This window comes from Canis lupus, chromosome 18 (assembly GCF_003254725.2).
Source record: "Canis lupus dingo isolate Sandy chromosome 18, ASM325472v2, whole genome shotgun sequence".
Classification (NCBI taxonomy): domain Eukaryota; kingdom Metazoa; phylum Chordata; class Mammalia; order Carnivora; family Canidae; genus Canis; species Canis lupus.
In genome coordinates, this window is record NC_064260.1 from 50,443,029 (window position 1) to 50,459,369 (window position 16,341).

Sequence of the window (16,341 nt, forward strand, 5' to 3'; positions counted from 1 at the left end):
GCTGATGCCCAGTTCTGCCCTAGGCCCACCCCCAGCTGGTTTCAGAGACATCCTGCTGCGGGAGGGGCCTGAGGGCTTTGCTCGAGCTGTGAGGAACCACCAGGGGCTGCTGCTCATGGACACAACCTTCAGGGATGCCCACCAGTCGCTGCTGGCCACTCGTGTGCGAACCCATGATCTCAAAAAGATTGCCCCCTACGTTGCCCACAACTTCAGCAAGCTCTTCAGCATAGAGAACTGGGGAGGTAGGCTGGAAGAGGGCGGGAATGTGGGACAGCACCTGAAAGGCACTGGGTATCCAGTGTGGCCACTGGCCACTCCAGAAGCTGGAGATGTTAACATCGAGGAAACCAGTGAGAAGTGAACAAGGCATGGTGTTCATTTGTTCAGCAATGCCTGGTGCCCACTCTGGGCAGGCCTGGTGCTGGGCATGAGGTCGCAGAGCTGAGACCCTGGTATGCTCAAGGTCAGAGAGTGGCCACCAGCCTGTTAGTTACAGCACAGAGACTTGGTGGCAGGTGAAAGGGGGCACAGAGGTCACTGATCCTGAGCTACGCTGAGTGAGCAGCAAAGGGAAGTCTTCAAGGATTGGGACAGGACTGTGAGAGATCTTGAAGAGGGCTGGATGGTTCGAGGGCTGGAGGCTTAGGCTGCAGAGCTGCAGGGTGTGGTGGAGTCCCAGGGAAGCGAGGGGCTGACCTGGACTTCTCGGTCCCTGTGCAGGAGCCACGTTTGATGTTGCCATGCGCTTTCTGTACGAGTGCCCCTGGCGGCGGCTGCAGGAGCTCCGGGAGCTCATCCCCAACATCCCGTTTCAGATGCTGCTGCGGGGGGCCAATGCTGTGGGCTACACCAACTACCCTGACAATGTGGTGTTCAAGTGAGCCTGGGGTCGGGTGGGCACTGTACTGCGTGGTCGGGTGCTGGGCCACAGTGAGATGGCCTGTGGTCCCCGTGGAGGGCTTGACACCAAGCCTCCTAGCTGTACCCAGCAAGGGCGGCTATCTGGAAATTTCATGGAGTGCAGAATCATAGAAGAACTGGAAGGACTTCTAGCTCACGGGGGCAGTGGAGACCTCAGGACTCCTTTGTTCAGTGCTCCTTTTCCCTCAGGACTGCCACTCTTGCAAAGACTCCCCAGCCGATTTTTCTGACCTGGGCCGACTGAACTGCACTGTACATGACTAGGGCAGGGCAGCTCTGCTGGATGCCCAATGCCTCTAGGGTGGCTCTGCCCAGCCAGGTTGCCCCAGAGAAGGCCTTTTCCACCTTGGGGTGCCACTCCCCCTGCCAGGCCAGAGCCAGAGAGGGATGTGCAGGAGGGAGTGGGATGGGGTTGACCCTTATCGGAAGGGTGCGCTCTCCTACCCACTCAGGTTCTGTGAGGTAGCCAAGGAGAATGGCATGGACGTCTTCCGGGTTTTTGACTCCCTCAACTACATGCCGAATCTGCTACTGGGCATGGAGGCTGCAGGCAATGCTGGTGGCGTGGTGGAGGCTGCCATCTCCTACACTGGTGACGTGGCCGACCCCAACCGCACCAAATACTCACTGCAGTACTACATGGGCTTGGCGGAAGAGCTGGTGCGAGCTGGCACCCATATCCTGTGTATCAAGGTGCCTGGACCTTCCCCCCACCCTGGGATTCCCCCTTGCCCCTTACTCATCTCTCCTCCCCACCCCACCCCCAGCCTGTCTCCCCATCACACCCCCTCCTTACCAGCCTTTTTCTTTCCTTCTTGCCCCAGGACATGGCAGGGCTGCTAAAGCCTACAGCCTGCACCATGCTGGTCAGCTCCCTCAGGGACCGGTTCCCCGACCTTCCACTGCACATCCACACCCATGACACATCAGGGGCAGGTGTGGCAGCTATGTTGGCCTGTGCCCAGGCTGGGGCTGATGTGGTAGATGTGGCATCTGACTCCATGTCCGGGATGACTTCACAGCCCAGCATGGGGGCCCTGGTGGCCTGCACCCGAGGGACTCCCCTGGACACAGGTAAGAACGGCGGGAGTCCATGGCCACTTCCCTCGCAGCTGTGGACCTTATTAGTTCTAGTAGAGTCTGGCCTATGCTTGAATCCAGATGAGCTTTCCTGACTTTGTCTTCTATCACCCACATCCAAGATGGGACCTAACCTGGCTCCGGGGTCCTGGGAGGAGGAACACCTGGGAACTTAGCAAAGTCTCCTGGCCTCCCTGCAGGGGTGCCCCTGGAACGTGTGTTTGACTACAGTGAGTACTGGGAGGGGGCCCGGGGATTGTATGCGGCCTTTGACTGCACGGCCACCATGAAGTCTGGCAATTCGGACGTGTATGAGAACGAGATCCCAGGCGGCCAGTACACCAATCTGCACTTCCAGGCACACAGCATGGGGCTTGGCTCCAAGTTCAAGGAAGTCAAGAAGGCCTATGTGGAGGCCAACCAGATGCTGGGCGATCTCATCAAGGTGAGCTAGGCCCAGTGCTCTTATCCCTGCCTCTGGGCCTCCATAAGATGCCAAGCATCCCAACCTGGGGCTTTTCTTCTCAGGTGACCCCGTCCTCCAAGATCGTGGGGGACCTGGCCCAGTTCATGGTACAGAATGGGCTGAGCCGGACAGAGGCTGAAGCCCAGGCAGAAGAATTGTCCTTCCCCCGTTCCGTGGTGGAGTTCCTGCAGGGCTACATTGGCATTCCCCACGGGGGCTTCCCTGAGCCCCTTCGCTCTAAGGTAGGAAGGCCCAGCACAGCCTGAGGGTGGAGACTGGGTGCAGGCATCAGGCCTGACCCTCTGCTTTGCTCCCCAGGTGCTAAAGGACCTGCCAAGGGTAGAAGGGCGGCCAGGAGCCTCCCTCCCCCCACTGGATCTGCAGCTGCTGGAGAAGGAGCTGACTGAACGGCATGGGGAGGAGGTGACCCCAGAAGATGTGCTCTCAGCAGCCATATATCCAGACGTCTTTGCCCACTTCAAGGACTTCACAGCTACCTTTGGCCCCCTGGATAGCCTCAATACCCGCCTCTTCCTGCAGGGACCCAAAATTGCAGAGGAGTTTGAGGTGAGTGGCTCTGGCCCCTATTTACACTCCCCCCCTCAGCCCTACCCCTGCATCCCTAAGGACACTAGCACATCTAGAGCTCCAGGCTTTGGCTTGGCTGTCACCTTGCCTCACAAGCTGTCGGTGCCCAAAAAACCCTTGAGAGATGAGGAGGCTAGGCCTTCACAAGTGAAGAGCTGAGATCCAGGGTTGAGGGACTTGCCTGGGACTTGGTTGGGGGGCTGCTCTACCCAGACTTGGTGTGTTTTATTGCCCCTGACCCCCGGCTCTTGAGTCTCTGTGCCCTCCTTGCAGGTGGAGCTGGAGCGGGGCAAGACACTGCACATCAAGGCTCTGGCCATAAGTGACCTGAACCGGGCTGGCCAGAGGCAGGTCTTCTTTGAGCTCAATGGACAGCTGCGGTCCATTCTGGTCAAGGACACTCAGGCCATGAAGGTACAGCCCCTCCTAGGGCCAGCCACGTGGTGGGGACAGGTAGGGCCGATGCCTCATGTCTCTCCCCCTCTTGTCTTGTCTACAGGAAATGCACTTCCACCCCAAGGCCCTGAAGGATGTGAAGGGCCAGATTGGGGCACCCATGCCTGGGAAGGTGATAGACATCAAGGTGGCAGCTGGGGCCAAGGTGGCCAAGGGCCAGCCCCTCTGTGTGCTCAGTGCCATGAAGATGGAGACTGTGGTGACTTCACCCATGGAGGGCACTGTCCGCAAGGTCCACATAACCACAGACATGACACTGGAGGGCGATGACCTCATCCTGGAGATTGAGTGATCTTGCCCCAGATTGGCAGCCTGGCCATCCCCACCCCAAGCCTTCAATAGACACTGTGCTGCCAGGGCAGGCCCAGGCCAGCCCATGCCTGAGAGCAGAAAGGCTTAGCCCTGGAGCTCCTGTCCTCAGCTGCTTGTGGCAGGAGAAACACTGCCTGCTGTGGCACATTCCTTTCCTCCAGCCATTTGTCTTTCCCTGCTGGACAGCTGCTCACATAGTCATCTCTTGCCAAACAAGATTCCTCTCCTTGTTGGAGACTGCAGGTGATGGTGTGTAGGAGGGCCTAAGACCCAGGGGAGCAGGTTTAGGGGTGCTACCTCGTAGGGGGAGATCTAGGCTCCAAGTCCTGAGAACTTCGCTCAATAAAACTGGCTTCCCCTGCCCTCTATGCTGGGTCCTGTGCAGTACCCCAACCCCCCACCCTGCGCCACTCAGCAGAGGGGCAGGGCTGCCTACTGGGACTCCTCATAGAAAGGGCAGGTTAGTTTTATCTAACTCTTGGAGAGTAGGAGAATAGTGGCCTTGGTTTCAGCCACTACAGAGTGCCTATGGTATACACACCCTAACAGAATTAACTGTACTGAGAGCTTCGGCTGTTATAAGCATTTAACACCCATTAACTCAAGGCATCAGTCATCCATTTTATGGACAGAGAAATGGAGTCCTAGGAAGGTTAAATAACTTGTCCAGGACCCCACAGCTAGTAAGAGGCAGAGCATTCATACTCAAGCTGTCAGTGGAGTTGCTTCCCAACCATACTGCTTTACTTCCTAAAACCAGGGAAAACCTACCACCCCATTAGTTCAGGACTGGATGCAAACAGGCACCAACATCTAGGAGGTGGGCAAAACCCTTGGATGTGGGAACCTGTGGGTGAGGATTTTAGTGGGAGGTTAGGAGCACTGGATTGAGTCTCCAGATCTAATCCTGCCCATTCCTATTCCTAAGCCTTAGGGAGAATCCCTCACCTGCAGGACAGCAACCCTGCGTGCATCACTGCACTGTTGCCCACCCCCAAACTCCACAGGGAAGGTGAAATAGGGGTGCTGGGTAATTCCTGAGCAGGAGCATGAAGAAGAGGTAGAGCACAATCTCCAGGGGACCAGGCAGGCAGTTCACCCCCAGCACCCTGCCAGCACAGTGCTCTTTGCGGGTGGTTTTGGGCTTTCTCCTCTTTGGACTTCAAGATCCCAAAGGTACGCTCTAAAACAGGCCCATGCTCACCCCCTCTACCTCCCCAACAGATGCTACACAGGGTGGAAGACAAGAAAGCTCTCCATAGCAAGGTAGGTGTGTGACTATCATGATGACCTTTTAGATCCAGGTGCATGTAGTGTAGTCACAGCCAAATTGGGGGTACCCTGGGGAGCGACTGCCCTTCCATTTCCTTTCAACCACCAGCCTCAGGGGATGGGACTAGGAACAGCCTCCTTCAGTTTAGAGTGAGAACTGAGAGTATAATATTCTTTTAAAAAAGTTAAGACCCAGGGGCAGGGTAATAAAAACATGGAAACCATTCTAAAATCAAGAGGAAGGAACTAGAGAGTTCTAAGAAAGAACCCTGAGTTCCAGTGCTGCTCAGCAGGGTCCTTGCTACTCTCAGGGCTGCAGCCTTTGCTCTGAGCTCCTCTAGGGACCAGACTAGCAGCACAGTGGCAGAAGTCCAAGCAGAAAAGCTTCTACTCCCAGGTGACTCTGAGCTGGTTCCTTTACCATTTTGAATGTTTATTCTTGCTTGTGCAACCTGAGGCTGGTAGACTTTGGGGAGGTCCTGGTGGAGGCCCCACAGTCAACCCTCTACCCTTTGGAGGCTGGAGGTTCCATCACTGGGGTCCGGGCCTAGGTTTCATTCCCTGACTCTGGTAGCCAAGACACAGGTGCTAGGTTCTGCTGAGCTCACACCTGGCACCTGCAGTCCCAGGCCCACCTGTGCTAGGAGTTGGGGTGTGGCTAAGAGAGGAGAAAGCTACAGACCCAAGGCAGCCAGAGGACCCCATCCTATCCTTTACTTCAGGGACCTAAGTCTACCAGGCTGAACTTCCCAGAGGGTAGTGTACAAGGTAGCCAAGACAGGTGGCAGGCACACTCACAAGACCCCAAGTAGATCGATTCCCAAAGGTCCAAGGCCATGTTACCCAAGTTAAATCTCTTTAATATCTCAATACAAAGTCCTGATGCAAAAAGACAATGAGAAAACCCTGGGAAGTTGGGGGGAGGGATTTTGTAAATTCCACCCCCGAGCAGCTTTTCAGAGGCAGAAGGGGGCAGAGGAGCTCAGAAAAGCAGCAGTCCAAAGTGAGGAAGGGAGTGCACAGCTCCTAGGACCTGCCCCTTGTCCCCTCCCAGCTGCTCCTCAACCTCCTTTGGAGAAGGGCTGCACCCTTTGGATATCTGCTCCTTTCTCTTGGTCCCTGGGATTCAACTAGCTCTGGCTTCAATCCCCTACAAAAATTCCTGAGATCTCGGGGACCCCAGCCAGCTCCTCCCCTCTGCAGTACCCCTTGATGGGGAGAAGCTGGGGAGCCCGTGAGAGTTCATAGGAGCATGTACAGGAGCATGGGTCAGGAGCACAAGGGAGCCTCTGAGTCCCCTGCTCGCTCCAAAAGCACACAAAGGGGAAGGCTGCCGTAGAGTTTGGGGTCCGTGAGGGGCTGGAGCAGAAGCAGGAAGAGTCCCACACCCAGAGCATAGCCTGCCAGCAGGGGCCGTCTCTGCGGATGCTCCAGGGCCGCACATACAGCAGGAAAGCCCATGTAATTGCAGAAGGAGTGGCAAAGAACTGGCCCAATCAGGTGTCCTAGGGAGGGGAGACAGAGCAGCTCATGGAGCATCCCCACCACCTCCCAGGGCTAATCACCCATATCCCTGAAATAGATCAAGGACTACCCACACACACCATATGGCCCCTGCTCCCTTCCACCTCTCAGACCTCACAGACTGAAAGCCCTGGCTCTGTCTGTCTCAAAGACCAAAGTAGAAGAAACTTGTCACTCCTACAACAAACACAGCATTCCCATTCTCCCACCCTCTCCTGTGGACCCCTGAGCCCCCAGGGGGACCCGTGAGAGACTGAGGACCAACCTGTGCGGATGAAGAGGAAAGCAGTGTAGGCACCGAAGACAGCTGTGTAGGAGAACTGGAACGCTGGAGACGGGGAGGCCTCGAGTGACCACACCTGTATGCTCTTCTGCCCCAACACTGCACACCCATCAGCCAGAGACATCCCCTTCCCCCTGAGGGCAGTGGCTGCCTGCCCCAGCACCTATGGCTGTCCTCTACACCCCAACTCCCACGGCCAGGGGCCCTTCCAGTACTAGAGCCCTCTGTCCCCAAGTCTTCCTCCAGAATGGCTACTGGGGACACCCTTACACACCCCAACCCAGGACTGCCCCAAGCAAGCTTTCTAGGACTCACCTGCAGACAAGAAGATGCTCCCCACACTGCTCTGGCGGAAACGAAGCTGTTCAAAAATGTGGTGAAAATGGGCTGCGAGAAAGGCAAGAACCATGTCACATTCCTCATGCCTGCTTTATAGGCCACGCCCTTGCTCCAAACCCCATTTTTGGCTCTCATGCTGGGAACATCTCAAAAGGACCAGGTTAGACAAACTCACCAACTCCAAAGAAGAGTGGGCAGGTGAACACGGCAGGGCCCAGGCCCGTGCATGGTGCTAACATGGGCAGCATGCAGGCCCGGAATACCAGTTCCTCTGTCAGGGGTGCGATCACTTGGTTCCGCAGCCAACGCATGTCTGTGAGGCAGCGGGCCCAGGAGCGAGGGGCTGAAGGTGGGGGGATTCAGGACCAAGAATTAGTGACTAGTTATTGAACAAAAAGATCCTAGAGTCCCCAAGGGTCCCTCTCCCACAATCTTTCCTTAGCCAAACTCAGATTGGCATCAATGCTCCTGAGAACAGATAAGAGTCAAGCTTTGTTATCACACAAAGCATAAAACAATGTTTTAAGAGGGCTGAAAGGAAAAGTATTAGTAGCTAAGGCAGGGTATTCTGGTAGTAAATTCTGGAAGCATCAAAATCCTAACTCAAGACCAGCTCTGGTTTGAAGAAGCCAAATATTAAAAGAGAAAGCAACTTTCATCAGTCCACACAAAGTACTGCTGGGGATTCCTAGGGGCCTGTCAAAGCAACTCTTACAGGCTGTCTGCTACATGCTCCCATCTTACTGATAAGGAAACGAAGAGTAACTCATACATCTCAAATCTAAGTCTCACCATGAGCCCACTTATTCTCTTGCTCCACTGTGCTGGGCTGCCTGTGCCTACTTTCTCCCTAAGCCCTAAGGACTCACCTAAGACAACCTTCAAGCCATCTGCCAGGTCACATGGACAATCCATAGAGAGTTGCATTAGTGGGCCCAGGAAAAGGATCTGGGAATAGAAAAACAAGCGATCAAAGGAAAGGCTTAAGCCAAAATCCACTACCCGTGCCCAGCAAAAGTCTCATGAGATTTCAAGCTTCCTGTTCTCAGCGACAATCTCCCACCCATGTATAACCAACAGCCAAGGACCATCTCACAATTTCTGTTGCCCATCAGTCAAAAGATAGGCACAATGAGGATTAAAAAAAAAAAGGCCATGGACAGGAACATCATGCTAATAATGAGAAAAATAAAACAAGCACTCACCATGGTCAGCAGCAAGGGCAGCAGTGCTGCTGGGAAAATGCCCTCCAGCCTGAAGCCCATCAGGGTGAGCAGGGATGTGCCTGGCTGAGCCACAGGAAAGGAGGCATCAGTCTTGCTCTCTTCTAAAAGACCCCTGAGATCCTCCCCCTCTTGCCCTCTGCCCCGCCTCCTTCGCACCTGGATGCCTGTGAGTTCTCTCCAAAGTAGCACGCAGAGGGGCGAGAGACTGGACACCACCAAGACGCTAGTGAAGCGCCGCTTGATAACGGCAGGGTGGTCCCTACGGAGGGAGCAGTAAGTTCTGGGGGCCCACAGACTCTGGACAGCGCGGCCCCGCCCCCAGTTCGCCCAAGCTCCGCCCACAGCCCCGCCTCGCGGAGGCGCGGGTTCTGGCCGCGCGCGCAGCCCCCGCACCTGGGCAGCTCGCTCTTCCAGACGTAGAGGCTGCCCACGTAGGAGCAGGCGAGGCTGAGACAGGAGAACACTGACACCCAGCAGCACAGCCCAGGGCCTGGACCGCCCAGGGCCGCCGACTCGGGTTGCCGCTCCGGCCGCGATACCGACAGCAGGCGCAGCCCATCCCCGCCCAGCGCCGCCATCGCGCCCGGACCCGCGGCGCGCACCAATGACGCGATCCCGCCGCCGCTCGACCCGCGCCCTACCGGACGCGCGAGTGACGTCATCGGGCAGCGCGGGCACCCAGCCCCCGCCCTCGCCCCCAACACTGAAACAGATGCGGCGCACGCAGAGCTGGTTTATTGAACAACAGACAGCACGCGGCCCCAACAGCCGCCCGGCAGGTGTGGAAGCGCCGGGAGGGCACCCCAGCTTAGGGCCCAGGGCCTGGGCTCAGCCACTCGGACAGATTGGAGACCTCCTGCAGCCAGAGCGAGTCCTGCGGGAGGAAAGGGAGCCCGGGATGAGGACCCGTCGACAGCGGCCGTTTCTAACCTCCCCTGCGCGACCCTCGCCCGGTTACCTCCAGGCCGCCCCCGGGACTCTCCCTGCTCCCGCCAGATGTCGGGGAGGCCCCTGCCCCTGTGGGCTCCGTGCGGCACGCGGCGGCTTCTGACTGCCTCGAGGCCTTGGCAGAGGGGAAGGTCCGCGTCTCCTTCATGCCCCGCCGCAGGCTGCCCCTTTTGAGCGTCTTGTTTTCCACTTGCCCGCCGGTCCCTAGACGAAAACAAGCCCACTTACCTTGCGCCCGCGACCCTGTGCTAGAAAGACACCAAGGGCAGGAGAGAGGGAGGAGCTGGTCCCCCCTCTCTTAGCCCTCCCACCTCAAATTCCTTTCAAACAGGTCTGTCGGAATCAAAACCTGGCAGCTCTGGGAATTAAGGCTGAGGCTGCAGAATCGTTTCAGTCTTACTTGGGGCTCGCATCCACTCAATTCATCTGCATACAGATTCCTCGTGGAGTCTGCACTAACCAGCTCCTCCCTGCCACGCTGTGACCTCCTTGCCTGAAAGCCAGCATCACCTCTCCCTTCGTAGCTCACAGTGCCTTGAGCAATGCCCAGTGGCATTCTCCCTACTATTAACTGATGCACGTGTGCAAATTTAAAGTGAGTTAGGATCCATAGATTCTTTTTGAGCAGGTCCTGGGAATGTAGCTCAATGAGGTGTTCCCTGGGTGAAGCTAGCAAATGCCAGGAGGGATGCAGAAGTGTGTATGAAGCCCAGGGATAGAACATAGAATAAAGCTGCTAACCATTCCTAGAGGTGAAGGTTTCCCCGAGGAGAAGTCAGAGCTGTTTTTTTTTTTTTTTAAGATTTATTTATTTATGATAGAGAGAGAGAGAGGCAGAGACACAGGAGGAGGGAGAAACAGGCTCCATGCAGGGAGCCTGACGTGGGACTCGATCCCAGGCCTCCAGGATCACACCCCAGGCTGCAGGCGGCGCTAAACCACCGAGCGCCACTGGGGCTGCCCTCAGAGCTGGGTTTTAAAGGAAGAGAAATAAGCCAGACCAACAAGGGAAAGAAAAGGAATTCCAGGCAGAAAGAGGCAAATACCCAAAGGCATTAATTAATATCCTGCATAAAATGCAAAATGGGGGGGAGGGCTCCCTAGGAGATGAATCTGAAGGGGTTAGTAGGAATCAGAAGACTAAGAAAAGGATTTTTATCTGTAGGAAACTGAAGAATTTTAATAAGCACTGGAGATTTTAATTTTCTATTTTAGAGTGATTATTATGTCAAAGGTGTAGCTTAGCGTCAAATTAGAAATAGGAAGACCTTGGGATGCCTAGGTGGTACAATCGATTGAGCATCTGACTCTTGGTTTCAGCTCAGTTCTTAATCTGAGTCATGAGATCAAGCCTTGCATGGGGCTCTGTGCTCAGTGTGGAGTCTGCTTAAGACTCTCTGCCTCACCTTCTGCTCCTCCCCACTGAGTGTTTGGGCATATGCAGGCACATGCTCTTCTACTCTCTCACTCTCTCAAATCAGAAAGAGGAAGGGAGGGGGGAGAGAAAGAAAGGAGAGAAAGAGGAAAGAGCAAAAAAAGGGAAAGAAAGGAAAGAGAAAAAGAAAAGGAGAAAAAGAAAAAGAGAAAGAGAGAGAAGGAGAAAGAAAAAGAAAGGAGAGACAGAAAAAAGAGAAAGTCCTCAAAACCTCAGGAGAGTGAAGGCAGCAGGAATGGACACAGGCACCACTAGGGGTCAACTGAGGCCAAATCAACAGGCCTTGGTGAGAGATTAGGTGTAATACATGAGAATGAGTGGCATCTTGAATGAATCTCATTTTAGATGTGAAAAACTGGATGGGAAGTGGTGCTATTAATCCTGACAGAGGTACCAGTGGGACCTCCACATGAAGCTGCCTAGTAAGCAGATTTATCTCCCACCTGGCACTCAAGAGAGGCCTGGGCTGTTCATGCCAACTGGAAAGTCTTGAGCCCAGAGCAAAGTTCAATGCCTGGGATAGAAGAGAGCAGCTAGGGAAGGAGTGCTATACAAGCACTGCTGAGGGGTGGTCAAAGGAAGCTAGTTGAAAGATCAGAGGGGAGAATGAGGTGAGTCACAGTCTTACAGTGCTGAATGAATTCTATAAATAGTTCAGGCACAGTAAAAATAAATATACAATTTGGTACTTAGGAAGTCTTCCCAAACGAGAATTTGCAATGCAGAGACCACAGAGAAAGCAAGTGCCTGGGTTGGAATTAGAAGTTGGGGGGGGGATCCCTGGGTGGCGCAGCGGTTTGGCGCCTGCCTTTGGCCCAGGGCGCGATCCTGGAGACCCGGGATCGAATCCCACATCGGGCTCCCAGTGCATGGAGCCTGCTTCTCCCTCTGTCTGTGTCTCTGCCTCTCTCTCTCTCTCTCTCTGTGACTATCATAAATAAATAAAAAAAAAGAAAAAAAAAAAAAGAAGTTGGGGGGCACCTGGGTGGCTCAGTCGGTTAAGCCTTCAGCTCAAGTCATGATCCCAGAGTCATGAGATCAAGTCCTGCATTGAGCTCCCTGCTCAGCAGGGTGCCTGCTTCTTCCTCTCTTTCTGCCCCTCCTCCACCTCATGCTCTCTCACTTGTGTGCTTCTCAAATAAACTTTTTTAAAAGAAGAATTAGAGAATGGGAGGAAAATAGGAGAGGAAACAGCTTGCTTTTTTGAGAACCATGGCTGAGATGTGATGGAAAGAGAAGTAGTTCAAGATCACGGGATATTTCCTCTTTAACAAGGGATTGCCCTGCTGAGGGGACAGAACTCGGAAGAGAAACTAAAGGTGCAGAAATGGTGATGATGCAAGTAGGTCCTGAGAAAGCAGTAGGGCTAATGCCACGCTGACACAGTTTGGGCACGAAGTCAGTAGGCAGAGGCTGGGTAGATATTTTAAAGAATGGAGTAGCCGCTGACAAGAAGGCGAGGAAGACGATGTAAAGGACTGATGGCTAAAGGCTCCTGAGTGAACAGACCACGGATGCATGGTGGCATCATCTAACTTATTTTCTTTAGCAGAACTGTGGGGACATGGGACATAGAATTGATGGTGACTAGAGCTGCAGCTTTGTAAAGCAGAGCAGCTCAAGCAGTCTTCCAGTGGCTCTACCAGATTATAAGTGCCTAGGTTTTAAGGCTTATATTGTACATAGAGACAGCATATGAAATTATTTTCCTGCAAAGCAACCTCTGAGCCTGGGTGGTCTCTTGTGAAAGGGGACCACTGTCACAGTGGTCACTGTGGACAAGTTTAGCATCCCCTCCCCTGGGTCCACAGCAGGTGCTGGATAAAATACTAAGTTCTTCCTTTTAAAAAAGTATTTTTTTACTCTTTGCTGCATAAATACTGAATTGTATGTGGTATACATCCATTCTTTTAAATCTCCAATCTGTATTTATAAAAATAGATTCTTTGCTTTATACAAGCCTTCACTGCAGAGTTCTTTTCAGTAGCAACAGCCCCTACCACATTTAAAACAAGGTTCAACTGACAGAATGATTCAGGAACACCTCTTAGGCCTAGTCTGGACAACATGCAGCATGTTGTAGTTGTGACCCTGGAAAGAGGAATTTTACCAACAAAGTATGGGTGCTAGAATCAGTCCCCAAATTTCCTCAAGTCCACATAGTTTTGACAATGCATCCCTGGTAGTCTTGGCTGTGTGAAGACAGATTGGAGCTAGGCCACGTGGGTTTGAACTCTGGCTCTCCACTTACTCCCTGCATGACCTCCAGTAATTTTACTGACAATAGTTTCCTTATCTATAAAATAAGAATAGTAACACTACCTCATAGGATTGTTTTGAGAATTAAGAGCATTACTCCATTTTAAAAGCTCAGAATCGGGGCACGTTGGTGGCTCAGTTAAGCATCTGACTCTTGATTTCAGCTCTGGTCATGATCTCAGAGTCATGAGATTGAGCCCCACATTGGGCTTTGTGCTCAGTGGGGAGTCTGCTTAAGTTTCTCTGCCCCCCCCCCATGTGCTCATGCTCACATTTTCCCTCCAAAATAAATAAATCTTTTTAAAAATCATGAAAACCTTCTAATAGTGCCTGACACCTGGACTCTCAGGCTCAGGCACCAGTGGCTGTGACTATTTCCAGCCATATACACACTACACACCTTCTGCCACTGTGTAAGTGTTGGAGGGAGGGTGGAAAGACCAATATAATCACCAACATCACACGCAACAACTCCCTGTAATATACATCAAAGTTGAGGTGGTGCTCTGTGCCCAGGAGTAGCCTCCAGAGCCCCAGAGGAGTAACCAAAATTAGGGAGAGCTGCAGTACCGGCAGTAATGATGGAGAAAAGACACAAAGGAACCAGCTGAATTCAGGGACCCGCCCCTTCATGTGCCACTATCTTTAACTGCACAAAATTTATGAGGAATTTCTAGTTCTATCATACCAGCTTTGGGGAGGGAATGCCCTTCCCCCGCCGCTGTCCGAGAACACCCAAAGTGGTGGTGGGAGCCAACTAAATCCCAGGATTTTGCTGTGGAGGAAGGTGTAGCTTGAAAGCTTGAAGTCAACATTTTTTACTTCTGAGTGTTGGTCCTGGATTCACCTGAAAAGCTGAAGCCTTACCTGCAAGTTGCTCAGGGCTGCTGTTTTCATGTGCATCCTCTGTGCTCTGCTCTGCATTTTTCTCTGGGAGTAGCTGTTTTAAAAATCAGAAGTACTAAGTGAGTTTTGTAGGAACATGAACAAGCCCCAGTGAGAGAGAGTGCCTGGTAGCTTGTAGAACTCACGGGGCTATCCTCCCTTACCTGGAACTCTACTTCCTCTTGGTTCATGGGAGTCCCCCTACCCCGCCCTAATCAAGGCTTCCTCTTGTCAGAGCATTTGCAGCTCATCCCAGGCACTTTAGGCATTTCCTTCCTCCTCTGCACTCTGGTCACTTGCTTACCAACTACCCTGCTCCTTTGGCTCTGAAGATGCACTGCCTGCCCTTGTTTATCATTTTTATCTGCCTGTTTTCCACATTATTTCAAAAAAAAAAAAGTGTGTGTGTGTGTGTGTGTGTGTGTGTGTGTGTGTAGAGAGAGAACTCCCAAGCAGGGTTGGTGGGGGGCAGAACCTCAAGCCGACTTCATATCCAGTGTGGAGCCTGATGCAGGTCTTGATCCCAGGACCCTGAGATCATGACCTGAGCTGAAATAAAGAGTCAAATACTTAGGGACGCTTGGGTGCTCAGTGGTTTAGCACTGCCTTTGGCTCAGGGTGTGATCCTGAAGTCCCGGGATTGAGTCCCATGTCGGGCTCCCTGCATGGAGCCTGCTTCTCCCTCTGCCTGTGTCTCTGCCTCTCTCTGTCTCTCATGAATAAATAAAATCTTTAAAAAAAAAGGGATCCCTGGGTGGCGCAGCGGTTTATCACCTGCCTTTGGTCCAGGGCGCAATCCTGGAGACCTGGGATCAAATCCCACGTCGGGCTCCCGGTGCATGGAGCCTGCTTCTCCCTCTGCCTATGTCTCTGCCTCTCTCTCTCTCTCTCTCTCTCTCTCTCTATGACTATCATAAATAAATAAAAATTTTTTAAAAAGTCAAACACTTAACTGACAGAGCCACCCAGGCACCCTATTTTCCACACTTTAAATTCCTTGAAGGGTAAGGTTCACTGTTCCTGCATCCCTTTACAGCTAGCATAGTGTCTTGCATAGGTAAGTACTCAAACTATAACAGACCGAGGTCAAACCTGGGAAACCACAGGGTACATTTTGTGGTCCTCTGTTGCCTTTCAAAGCCTTGCCACTCTTGGTTCAATTTGGACAGATAAACAAAATTTCTTACCAAGATCAGAACCCAATTCTAGCTTCTTGTTTTTCAAGAACACAAGTACATAAAAATAGACATCCTCTTCATCAAAATTAAAAACTTTTGTGCTTCAAAGGGCACTATAAAGAAATTCAACCCACAGGAATGGGAGAAAATATTTGCAAATTGTATCTGATTCAATTGTGTTGAATCCAGAATAAAGAACTCTTATACTTCAACAATAGTGCCTGGCACCTGCAGTCTCAGGCACCAATAAAATAATAGCCTAATTAAAAATGGTTATCAGATTTGGAGACCTTTCTCCAAAGAAGAGATACAAATGGTCAATAAGCCCACAAAAGGACGCTCAACATCATTATTCATTAGGGAAATGCAAATCAAAACCGCTTTACACCCACTAGGATGGTGGTGGTAATAATAATAGTAATAAAACAAGTAAATAAATAAAATAACAGTAATAATAGACAATACCACGAAGATGTGGAAAAACTGAAACCATTTGTTACACATTGCTGGTGGGAAAGTAAAGTGGCCAGTTTAGCAAAGAGTTTATAAGTTCCTCAAAAGGAGGCACCCGGGTGGCTCAGCTGGTTAAGTGGCTGCCTTCAGCTGGGGTCATGATTCTGGGGTCCTGGGATTGAGCCCCGTATTAGGCGCCCTGCTCAGCGAGGAACCTCCTTCTCCCTCTCCCTCTGCCTGCTGCTCCCCCTGCTTATGTGCTCTCGCTCTCTGTCAAATAAATGAATGAAATCTTTTAAAAAGTTCCTCAAAAAGTTAAAACATAGTGAGGCACCTGGCTGGCTCAGCTGGTAAGCTGTGTGGCTTGTGATCTCAGGGTTGTGAATTCGAGCCCCATGTTGGGTACAGAAATTACTTAAAATCTTTTAAAAAGAGGGGCACCCCATGGCTCAGTGGTCTACTTTTGGCTTAGGTTGTGATCCTGGGGTCCTGGGATTAAATCCCACATCAGGCTCCCTGCAGGGAGCCTGCTTCTCCCTTTGCCTATGTTTCTTATTCTCTCTCTCACTCATGAATAAATAAAATCTTTTAAAAAGTGAATGAGGGATCCCTGGGTGGCGCAGCGGTTTGGCGCCTGCCTTTGGCCCAGGGCACGATCCTGGAGACCCGGGATCAAATCCCACATCGGGCTCCCGGTGCATGGAGCCTGCTTC

At 52.4% G+C, this 16,341-nt stretch overlaps 3 protein-coding genes across 11 annotated transcripts in view; 1 reads left to right on the plus strand and 2 right to left on the minus strand.

Moving 5' to 3' along the window:
• Window positions 1-4,194, plus strand: part of PC (pyruvate carboxylase) — a 100,449-nt gene extending 96,255 nt beyond the window's left edge. For all 4 annotated transcript variants that reach the window (XM_025446394.3, XM_025446393.3, XM_035701600.2 and 1 more), the window contains 9 exons: window positions 24-245; window positions 724-880; window positions 1,377-1,617; window positions 1,749-1,998; window positions 2,205-2,449; window positions 2,533-2,712; window positions 2,789-3,037; window positions 3,332-3,472; window positions 3,558-4,194. In XM_025446394.3, the coding sequence (XP_025302179.3) occupies window positions 24-245; window positions 724-880; window positions 1,377-1,617; window positions 1,749-1,998; window positions 2,205-2,449; window positions 2,533-2,712; window positions 2,789-3,037; window positions 3,332-3,472; window positions 3,558-3,806 (1,934 nt within the window). In that variant the 3' untranslated portion in view covers window positions 3,807-4,194. The remainder of the gene's footprint in view (window positions 1-23; window positions 246-723; window positions 881-1,376; window positions 1,618-1,748; window positions 1,999-2,204; window positions 2,450-2,532; window positions 2,713-2,788; window positions 3,038-3,331; window positions 3,473-3,557) is intronic.
• Window positions 4,195-5,937: 1,743 nt separating this feature from the next.
• Window positions 5,938-9,084, minus strand: RCE1 (Ras converting CAAX endopeptidase 1). Of its 6 annotated transcripts, none has more exons than XM_049096848.1 (8): window positions 8,864-9,084; window positions 8,627-8,729; window positions 8,450-8,533; window positions 8,114-8,192; window positions 7,420-7,587; window positions 7,221-7,292; window positions 6,888-7,004; window positions 5,938-6,603 (listed from the first exon to the last, which is right to left on the minus strand). In XM_049096848.1, exons 1-8 carry the CDS (start codon window positions 9,046-9,048, stop codon window positions 6,368-6,370), a joined length of 1,044 nt encoding a protein of 347 aa, XP_048952805.1. In that variant the 5' UTR covers window positions 9,049-9,084; the 3' UTR covers window positions 5,938-6,367. The 6 variants fall into 6 exon arrangements, with proteins under 6 accessions (XP_048952805.1, XP_048952804.1, XP_048952803.1 ...); XM_049096847.1 differs by having other exon boundaries at window positions 6,888-6,990; window positions 8,864-9,083; XM_049096846.1 differs by having other exon boundaries at window positions 6,888-6,993; window positions 8,864-9,083.
• A 103-nt stretch (window positions 9,085-9,187) lies between these two features.
• C18H11orf80 (chromosome 18 C11orf80 homolog) overlaps window positions 9,188-16,341 on the minus strand; it is a 104,648-nt gene continuing 97,494 nt past the window's right edge. Inside the window, 2 exon segments of the mRNA XM_049096851.1 lie at window positions 9,188-9,622; window positions 13,980-14,052. Coding sequence (XP_048952808.1) covers window positions 9,279-9,622; window positions 13,980-14,052 — 417 coding nt within the window. The 3' untranslated portion in view covers window positions 9,188-9,278.

Coding starts and splice junctions, on each gene's coding strand:
- RCE1 (XM_049096846.1), bottom strand. CDS start 9,048: ATGGCGGCGCTGGGCGGGGATGGGCTGCGCCTGCTGTCGGTATCGCGG. Junction 7,588..8,113: donor TGGCTTGAAGGTTGTCTTAG/GTGAGTCCTTAG, acceptor CCCCACCTTCAG/CCCCTCGCTCCTGGGCCCGC. Junction 7,293..7,419: donor CCCACTCTTCTTTGGAGTTG/GTGAGTTTGTCT, acceptor CCTTTCTCGCAG/CCCATTTTCACCACATTTTT.